At 35.3% G+C, this 10,414-nt stretch overlaps 2 protein-coding genes across 2 annotated transcripts in view; one reads left to right on the plus strand and one right to left on the minus strand.

The window, feature by feature from the left end:
- syne2a (spectrin repeat containing, nuclear envelope 2a) overlaps positions 1-2,872 on the minus strand; it is a 112,479-nt gene extending 109,607 nt beyond the window's left edge. Inside the window, exons 1-3 of the mRNA XM_015003929.2 lie at positions 2,785-2,872; positions 2,452-2,547; positions 225-286 (exon numbers count right to left, since the gene is read on the minus strand). Of these exons, the coding sequence (XP_014859415.2) occupies positions 225-286; positions 2,452-2,524 (135 nt within the window). The 5' untranslated portion in view covers positions 2,525-2,547; positions 2,785-2,872. The remainder of the gene's footprint in view (positions 1-224; positions 287-2,451; positions 2,548-2,784) is intronic.
- A 1,772-nt stretch (positions 2,873-4,644) lies between these two features.
- atp5mj (ATP synthase membrane subunit j) lies at positions 4,645-8,436 on the plus strand. The gene is made up of 4 exons (XM_088002080.1): positions 4,645-4,770; positions 5,385-5,508; positions 5,738-5,767; positions 8,311-8,436. Exons 2-4 carry the CDS (start codon positions 5,385-5,387, stop codon positions 8,322-8,324), a joined length of 168 nt encoding a protein of 55 aa, XP_087858206.1. The 5' UTR covers positions 4,645-4,770; the 3' UTR covers positions 8,325-8,436.
- The last annotated feature ends 1,978 nt before the right edge of the window (positions 8,437-10,414 follow it).

Raw genomic sequence — 10,414 nt, forward strand, 5'->3', positions numbered from 1 at the left:
TCAGGAACAGCGAGGAGACATGCACTGGTTTGTTCTGACACGGGACGTCATGCTCCACATTAACAAACAGGCTGTTTTTTAAAATCCAAACGCAGAAAAGAGCAACGGATTGCAGAGAGAAAATGTATTTTAGGATTCGAGTGTGACACAAACTCTACAGATTTCTCTTGGAAACGTTTTTTGTGATCTTGACACAGAAAAAGAATCACGATTTTCCAACAAACCTTGGCAAGCTGAGCGTTTATCCAGTTGGTAAATGTCCTTTTCTGGATCTGTTCATGCTCCACTGTTAAAAGAAGAGAAAATTATTCATATGTTTTATGATTTCTGGCATAATATGATGTGATCGATACGCTCATGTGCTGTGATTTCCAGTTCTGCAAAACCAACAATATCTACTAAAAATCCTTAACCAAACATAATACTTTATGCCTCATTGCAAATTTGTGAGTTTCTTCAACACTCGTAGCACAAAAATGCTCAAACCTGAGTAAAATCAGGAGTTTAAAGTGATAAACTGGACTGTTGATGTGGATTAAATCGGTACAAGCACACCAATCACTCACCTATGTCTGAGAAATGGACCTTTCTAAACTCCATGTTTTTAATCTTTAGCTAATTTTGCCCATGAATGATGACTAAAAAATAAAACAATCCATTTAAAACTGTTTAAATTGTTTCTTCTTCTTCCTTCCCTCTGGTGCAGCTGGAGAGCGTTTGGCTTCCTCATTAGACTAAAGTAAATGTAAGAAGCAGGATCTGCCTGCAGGACGGGATCGCCTCCAAGACGGAGACACACACACACACACACACACACGCACACACACTCTGTCACTAAGCACACACTGCAGACCAAAACACACTGCAGCTCAAATTAAACATTAGATGTTTCTGGACTCCTACATCAATCTAATTTCACCTTTTTCAGAAAAACTTGAGCTTTCTGTCCACAAACTTGCTGTTGTTCATAAAAATGCGCCTGAATCTGATCACGTTTGCAGTTTTTCCGTTTGTTTTGGAGCCTGCCAAGGCAGATTCCGCTAATTGCTCGACTCCACCCTGTTCACATAGCATTTGAAGAGCAAACAATAGGAGAGGCGGCTCTTGTTTAATACGTTTCTCTGTGTGAAAACGAAGTCTGTAAATGAGCAACTAGACATGCTAAGGCACGTTCACTTTAAACTCTTTGCATCTGATTTATTTTTAATTTTTATGATATTATAGTTTGTTTGAGTTTAAAACCATCAAACATTTTTTGGTGAAATCCTCTAGAATGAGAGTGACTGTTTCTATAAGCTTAACCCCACATCATCACTCCTCCACCGCCGTGATTTATTTAGCTGTGAGGTTTTTATTAAAAAAAAAAAAAAAAAAAATATATATATATATATATATATATATATATATATATATATATATATATATATATATATATATATATATATATATATATATATATATATATATATATATATATTCATGTGCACTAAGTTATTTGCATTAGAAACTAGATAAAACTACTAGTTTCTAATGCAGTGTTTTTGCAGTGTTTTTGCAGTGTAAGGTCTGGTCTGGTTCTTCTTGACATGGAGAATCAAATAAATTAACAGTTATTTTATGAATTATATTTCCACAAAGGGCAGGATTGTTGTTTTTCCATTTATGGTATTAGAAATACAGCATTTTGTTTTTCCTCTGGTGAAATTTGACTGATTTTAAAATGTTTTTGATCATCTGAAGCATCGAGGTGAAACAAAAAAGCAAAAAGACAATAAATATTTGTCAAGACAATAAGAGTATAGATGTGTTTATTTTGTTAGATCTTAGTCAAATTAAGTTTATTGTGTAGCACATTCCATCAACGAGGCTGTGCAAAGTATTTTAAATAGGCTGTTGGTTAAATAATTAAATTAAACAGGAAAATAATTCTGTCCCTGCACTGTAAAAAATACCATTCTCAAAACAAGTTGAAAAATGTAGAAAACAAAACATTTTCCTGTAAGTGAAAAAAATCTGCCAGTGGAATTAATACTTAAATCAAAATTCAGTAATTATTTATTTAAAATAAGCTCCTAGATCTTGCTGAAAAGTTTTTGGTAAGTTAGTTTTGTTTTATTTCAAGTGCACTAAGATATCTATCTGCACTGGCAAAAACACTTGGTAAGATTTTGTGTTTTTGCAGTGCAATACGCAAATTTAGTTTTTTCACTCCTGCAATTACAGTTTTTTCCTGAATTACAAAATAGATGTTAATCTTATCACATGACAAACAGAAAGCAAAAGACTAAAGAGAAATTAAAACTAGACTCTTGGCACAAACCAGAAAATCTAACAAGACTTTTTATTTTATTTTATCATTTTTATCACTTATTTCCGTTGTGGGAGCAGAACAAAACCAACACATGGCCCAACATCACGTCAACATCCACCGCAGAGCAGAAATAGCCTGACCTTGGAGGAGCATGTGGACATTGTCGATGTCCAGAGGAATGCCTCCATCGCCTCCCTCCGACCCCGAAGCCATGCTGCCTGAACTTCAGCAAACTTCTGGAAACAAAACAAACACAGCAGCAAAATCAAACCTGAACATTTCCAGAGAGTCGACTGCTTGATAGGTCATGTCAGGAACGCATCTGAAGCTCACGCACACACCCTCGTTTCACCGCACACACACTCATACAAGCACACACATGCAAACTCTCCACCAAAGAGCTCAACAGTTTCTAAAATCGAGCTTCAGCCAGTGTGAGCGTACAGAAATAGATGACCTGCTCTTCAACATACCTGGAGCGCGGCAGCAGAATATCACAGCATCTGAGAGTGGAGCTTGTTCGCTCAGCTGTTCTCCTCCTCAGCTGACACATTCACGAATGCCTTCGAACGCGGCGTGGCCTTCAGGCGCTCATGGCTGAGCGCGGCGCCTGCTGCCCATTGGAGCTGCAGAGGAAAGTCCCACCTTTTCTGGGACTTCACAGCTCTCAGATCAGATTCATAACCCGGGCAAAAAGCACTGAAAAACACAAAATATGATCAAGTATCTTATCGCACTTGAATTAAGACAAAATGAACTTACAAGTAGCTTTTCAGCAAGATACAGGAGGTTGTTTAAGTCAAAAAAATTCCTTAATATTGATTAACAAAAAGTATTATTTTTTTTCAAAATCTAGCAGTGGGACTAGTATTTTCTAAATCAATATTAAGGAATTATTGCATTAATCAAGCTCCTACATCTTACTGAAAAGTTACTTGTGAGTCAGATTTGTCTTAATTCAAGTATAATACGATATTTGACCTAGAACTTGGTAGGATTTTCTGTTTTTGCAGTGCAGTCTGAAAAAACAAAACAGAAGTATCACTTCATTTTATGGGAATTTCTCCTTTAGAAAGGCAGTAATGATGAACAAGTTGAAAATAGGGAAACTGGTAAAGTCGTTGGCTTTGAAGCATTTATGAGAAATGACTTCAGATTCCTTTAAAAGTGAAAGAATAAAATCCAATGTGAATTATTTCTAAGCTTCTATTCGATTCAGCTCAGCTCATTTATCTAGCACCAATTCACAACAAATGTTTCTAAGAAAATCCAGTACATTGAATTGTAAAATTAGGTATTAATGTTTTATAAGTCTTTTTTATTTAAATTCCCTTCCACCTGAAAACACAAGGCTGCTTTAAATGTCTGTGTTGTTACATAGTGTCACATTTACCCTTGAGCGCTGTGCCAGAGTTTTATTTACTCCTTCGCTATGGTGAGCAGGCAGAGCCAGCAGAGAGTCTGCATGTCATGCAGCAGCAGTGAACTGGGAGCTTCGGCTAATGCAATGGGAGAAACAGAGAAACTGAATAAAAGAAGTGATTTAATGAAGTTAAGCTGTGAGTTAATGAACTTGAGAAAAAGGACAGTTACTGTGGGGCAGATTGGTTGCGATTAGCGCAAAGTCATCTCAATAAATTAGATTCTCACTGAAAAACGTAATTATTTCTGTAATTTAATTCAAAAAGGGGAAACTCATTTATGATGGTAGAGCTTCATTTGATACATAGGAATGTATTTTAGGTGTTTTTACACTTTATTTGATTGGTTATGACTTACAGTTAATGGAAATGCAATTATCTGTTCTCAGAAAATCACATTGTTGCCTGTGGCTAATAAAAAGGGATTTTGAATGCAGAGATTTTATGCTATGACTGCAAAAACACAAAATCTTATCTAGTAATTTCAGTCTAGTTTCTAGTGCAAATATCTTAGTACGCGTGAAATAAGACAAAACTAATTTACAAGTAACATTCAGCAAGGAATATGAGCTTTTATTTAAGTTAATACGTCCTTAATATCTTAATATTGATTAAAAATAAAAGTATTAGTTATAAGTGAAATAATCTGCCAGTGGAACAAAACATTTTTTGTGAATCTTACACAATTATTTACTTTAAATAAGATCAATAAGATGTTCTTATTTTGTGTTAATCTTTTACATTACTCGAAAACTATGCAACATTTTAATGATATTTATGCTATTTAAATTTGGCAAAGTCAAAATGTTAAGTGACCAAATACTAGCTCTAAACCTTGTTTTAATAATTATCCACAAGGTGGAGCCAACTGCTCACGACATAGTTATCAGTTCTATTTAACCATTAGGGGGCGCTCCTAACCAAAATGGAACTGCAGCACCTCACAGTTTGAAAGGAGAAGAAGTCTTTTCCCCTCGACTTTGACGTTTAGCTAACGCGGCCGTTTGACCTTCTAACTGCAGGTCGACAAACTGAAATGTGAGTATTTATTTGCATTTTACATTTCTGAGATATTATGGTGATGTCGGTTTAACACATGCCGACTTAATTTATTCATCTTAAATGAATAAGTCGCTATATTTCATGTTTGAATGGACTGTTCTTGCAGCTATACGTAGCTAGCAGGTTAGCTTAATGCTAAAGCTGGGGTTAGCCAGTGATGGCAGAGTAGTTTATTCATTAGCGAATCGATATTTTCAAATAAAATTGAGATTAAGTAGTCTCATCTTTGCTTATCAATCACTAAGTCTTTCTCGGACGGTTAATGGTGCATTTAAAATGACTAAGTAGAAGCTGGTAGTTGGTAGCATTTTGTAGCTTCACAGTTGGCACAAAAACAGTGGTCCTTTCTCACTAACTTACAAACTTTGTCTTCCTCCATCGTTTCTAAGCGACATGGCAGCTCTCTTGAGGTTATCAGCTGGCTCTATGTTAAATATAACACTAGTTATAAATACTTTCTTCAAGAAAACGAAGAAATAAAATCTCAGCCTAACTTAGGAGGCATGCAAGCCAATGTTTTATTTTTTATTGTTTAGATTTATTGCAGATTTGAGTTTAGTGAGTTCTATTGTTTGTTTTTTCCCCCACAGATGCCTGTGCGTGCCGTTAGGAGATGGTGGTCCGAAATGGGCCCTTACTTCATGGGGCCATACAGGGATGTAGTTATTGGATTTGGTGTAATGAGCGTCCTTTTTTACAGAATTTCCTACGGGGGTAAGTTGAAGGGCAAGACATATTATGAACTAGAGATATGCTGTGTGAAGTAGAATACAGTTGATTTGGACGGAGTGTAACATAACAGACTATTTCAATGTAAACAATCTAAATCAAATTATCATAGTGCTTTTCAGATATGTAGCTTAAATGTTTGAGAGTCTGTGTATAATATTTTAGATATGTACATCAGTGTGATTAATATGTCTTTGATTTTTCTCTATTTTAGGGAAGAAGAAGGATGCGGCAGTGAAGGACAGTAAGTTCATTAATATATTTTAACCTATGATGTATAGTTGGATTAAAGCAATATGATCATATGTGAGTGTAGATTTTCACTACCTCTGTGCAGATGGATTCTAAACTAAAAGATTTTCCCATTTAAAGACAGACAAGTTTAAAGAGAAATAATTCCTGGCTAATAAATTCTTATTCCTGGCTAATAAATTAAATTGGAAATACTTGACCCTGTCATGCCTGTAAAGCTCGTCTTAAAACCCATCTATTTTACTTGGCTTTCAACACCAGTGGGATCTAGTTTTAAATTGTATGTTTTTGTTTTTAAACTGTTTTTAAATTACTTTTTTATTATGTTGTGTTTTTAAATTGTACAGCACTTTGTATCAACTGTGGTTGTTTTAAAGTGCTTTATAAATAAAGTTGGTATGGTATTTTAAATTAGGGCTGTTGTAAACGAATATTTTAGTAATCGAGTAATCTATCGATTATTCTTACGATGAATCGAGTAATCGGATAAAAAAAATTATAATATGAAATATTGGTAAATCTGGCATAATACCGGTGTTACTATCAGATATCAATATCAGTCCAATTTTTCATATTTGAGCATCCCTAACAGTTGCTTTTTTGTAGTTTAGAAAACTAACCTGTAACAATAATAGCTCACTTTCTAAGTTAACCAGAAGAAAAGTTATAGAAAAATCTGAAATTATATTGAATTTAATAACAAAGAGGCAGGCTCACAAATATGCTTATAAAAAATGTCTACAATCCAGCTTTTAGTTTATGTATTCATCTTCAGTGAGTTTAATAGATTAATTAAACTCACCTTGCCACCTAACCTGTCACGCTTTGGGTTTGAAAATACGGGAAATGCCGCCTGGAGTTGGAGGAGAGGGCGAATGAACGAACGTAAGATGGGTGGAGGGGAGGAAATAGACCAGCGGACTGACGAACCGTTAGACCGGGGGACAAACACGGGGGAAGCAATACGGGATATTTACACACCTTCACTGGTCACACTCAGAAACTCATCTACCAGCCATGTACAATGCGCTCCGCCACCCGTTTCTTCAGACCGGGATATGAAATTTATTGTGCGGTTCGTCGGTAAAGCTACATTTACACGGTAAGCATCAGCTACTCAGCCGCCCGCCCTGTTCAGTCTATCCGCTCACCTCAGCGCTCTTCCCGCCGTTCGCTTTCAACCAGCAGCCCCGGAGGAGAAATGCTGCCGTACTCCAGGCATTCCCCAGTCATTTTAAGGATGCTTATTGGTTCCCCAAAAACGATAAAAAAGTCGGGCATTATCATCAATCAATAAAATCCCCACGGGCCAATCTTGAAGATTGGACTTTATGCCGCTGAGACTTAGCTTTTGTCAACAACTCAGAGGCGGAAGTGAGAGCTCCGCGCAACGCAAATGAAGTCCCGGCCGGAACACGGTGCGCTAACTAATAAAACATAAATTAACGAAGCTTCGAGGCAGGTAAATTTTCCTCGAGGAATTTTAGTAATCGAGGTACTCGAACCATTCGAGGAATCGTTTCAGCCCTAGAACGTACTATAATTTTGGTGGAAGTTGCACTGGTGATGGGGCTTGAGATAAATAAATTATAACCTGTTGCTGTCATTCATTTTGGCTTCATAGCAAATATAGACCCAACATAGCAAGTAGTTTATCCAGCTATTGTTTAAAAAACAAGTTAATTTTATTATTTTCATCTCAACAATGATTTAATGTCTGCTTGACATTGAGACAGTGAAACAGCTTATTAGTAGTTTTTTAATAACTTTAACACTCTTGCATCTCTTTACCTTCTAAGGTTTCTCATGCCTGTGATATATTTGGTGTCACCAAATGTATCACAGGCACAGAAAACACAAATGCATAAAACTAAAAATGATCTGGCATCAATTACAGTAATATTTCAGTAACGATACATTTACAATAAAATTTGGATAAAATCTTTGAAAAACATCTGTTTATTGATCATTACTCAATAAACATAGTTACTCAACTATGTTTTGAATAAGAATTTAATATTTAAAATTTGTGTATTTACTATTTTTGAACGTGTAATTTTGATATTCTTAAATATTGTGATCATGATATTAGATGCAATTAACCCACATTTTCCTCAATAGTTTGTTTTTCCATCATCAGAATCAAGTTGAATATTTTAGAGGTTCTTTGATGGTTTTATTTGTCAGTAATGATAAAAAAAATCAGCCTGTTGTAACAATGTTGTTTTATTTCTCTTTAAACTTGTCTGTCTTTAAGACTACTTCAGACTAATTCACATTTTTCATAAATATTTTTGTAAGTTTTTAACACTAGCGATTGAATTTTGTGGAAAATTACTAACAATAATTTCCATAAAGTGTATTTCAATTAGTATTTTATTTAGGCTATTGGGCCCAGTTATAGGTCACCATTGAAACATCTGTAATTTTTTTGGTTGTTTCTAGATTAACTTATTGGTTCTATGCACATTTCTTATTCCTGGCTAATAAATTAAATTGGAAATCCTTGACCCTGATCTTTTTTCACGTTTTCAGAGCCTTCTCACTGACCTTCCTACCATCCTGTTCACCTGTGATATTCCTGTCTCATCAATCCTGAAGTCCAACTTTGTTTGAATTTTCATTAATATGGATCAAATAAAATTATTGTCCTTAACTCTGGTCATTTTGTTGACTTACTTTGTTGTGAAAGTCTGTTTTAATTGGTGAGGTCTAACTCTGGATTTCACACATAATAAAATGGGTAAAGGGGAAAATGTGTAAGTCTTGTACATACAAGTATTAAGAGCTCGCTTTATTTAAATTGACTGCTCCTTTTAAACAGTTCTGTACTCATGTGTTTTAGTGTTTGCTCCATTTGGAGAATTAGTGAGCTATTTATAGCCAATGAATCACAGTTTGGGTTTGCATTTTAACTAATTGAACGGGAATAAACCTCCGTATTGCCTGTTTGGTGCTGAGTGGATGTTTTATGCGGTTAGTGATTCCAGGAAAGTTTTTTTAGGTTAGATGCTGCTTGAAGATGATCCTCTAAAATCACATATGACCTTTCGAGTCAATTTCCCTGCTTTAGTGATGGATAAAACGTTTAACTTGGTTACATAATTCTGCTGAAGTCCTTACTCTGCATTACAGCACAATGGATTTAGCTTCACAACTGCCTCATTGACAAAAATCGATAACCAATGCCCAGCTGTCTGTACACTTTGCCTCTGAGAACGGAGAGCTTTCGCTGCGCTTGGGGCCACAAATTCAGAGCTGGGAAACCAGATGAACGGCCTGCACAAGCTGATGAAAACATTAATGCCATCATGTGGAAATAATTGATGAACACATAAGTAATGCATACATGGTTCTGCTAATATGGCAAAGTAAAAAGCTGAACTTCTCTAGATACTGACTTGAGTCACTCAATATAAAATTATATCTTATTTTTTGAAAGTAATTGAGGATAAAATGTCCAAATATGATGTTTAAGGAATACAGTGTAAGCAATTATGTAATCTATAAACGTTGTGGCCTGTGTTACGGGAAATTATTGATGCATGCAAACAGGAAATCTGAAAAGTGTGGAGAAAGTAGAACCAGAGCGGAATAGTAACTCGTTCCATTTACTTAATAACTTGATAAAATTTACTTTCAGGAGTTTTCTTTTTTTTTTACTACCCTGTATTTTTTACTTTTACTTGAGTAATTTTATAATCTCAGTTGAGTAAAATTCCACTGAATGAAAAACATGTTTTAACTAAAACCTCACCAGACAGACGCACACCTGCAGTTCTTATTAAAGTTTCATAAGTTTTTATTGAAAGAAATTAATTTGGAAAAATGTTTCTGTTCCTTTTGTCATTTTTGTCCAAAATTTCCACTTAACTATATATTTTGGTCTGTCTGATTATGTAATTTTTAAATATTAAATGGTTGATAATTTGATCAGTTACTCAGTACTTGAGTAGACTTTTTACAGAATACCTTTTTTACTCTTATTTGATTAATTTCTTGGATGGCTACTTTTTACTTGAGTAAAAATATGTTGAAGTAGTGCTAAGCTTACTTCAGGATACCTTTTGGGTACTCTGCCCACCTCTGACCGTTTGGTTGTGACTACAGCTGCAAGTTTCTGAATCTGTGGACATATCACACAACTTTTTGTCTGATTTTGCTCCTGATTGTAAGTCATGGAAAGTCTGAAACTCTTGTGTTAAATGTGGTGAAGACTGGAAGTGGAAAAGTGGAACTGACCTGACATGTTTGAATTTTTAGAGGCGGATCTGGACCCAGTTGAACATTTACTCACCCAACAGCAAAAGTGTTGTTTATAGCCAATGAAAAAGAGGAGCTAAGACACTGAAAGCTACAATATGAAACTTTTATTAAAAAATGTTTTCTGTTTTTACTAAAGATGTCACCATGTTGTGAAAGTTAAATATGAGACAAATAATCTGTGAATCAATCTCCTTCACCATCTCCCTCCTCCTACTGCCATGAAGAAATGCACCACTTCCAAACAAAAACAACCAATCAGAGCCAAGAGGCGGGTCTTAGCGCTGTCAGTCAACACTGCTAAATGTACTAGTAGCAAAAAAACAACTTACTGTTACAGTAATACTGTTCACCTGCTGTCATTGGTAGCTATGCT

Source organism: Poecilia mexicana, unplaced genomic scaffold (genome assembly GCF_051168715.1).
Source record: "Poecilia mexicana isolate PSO_F unplaced genomic scaffold, ASM5116871v1 scaffold_21, whole genome shotgun sequence".
NCBI lineage: Eukaryota > Metazoa > Chordata > Actinopteri > Cyprinodontiformes > Poeciliidae > Poecilia > Poecilia mexicana.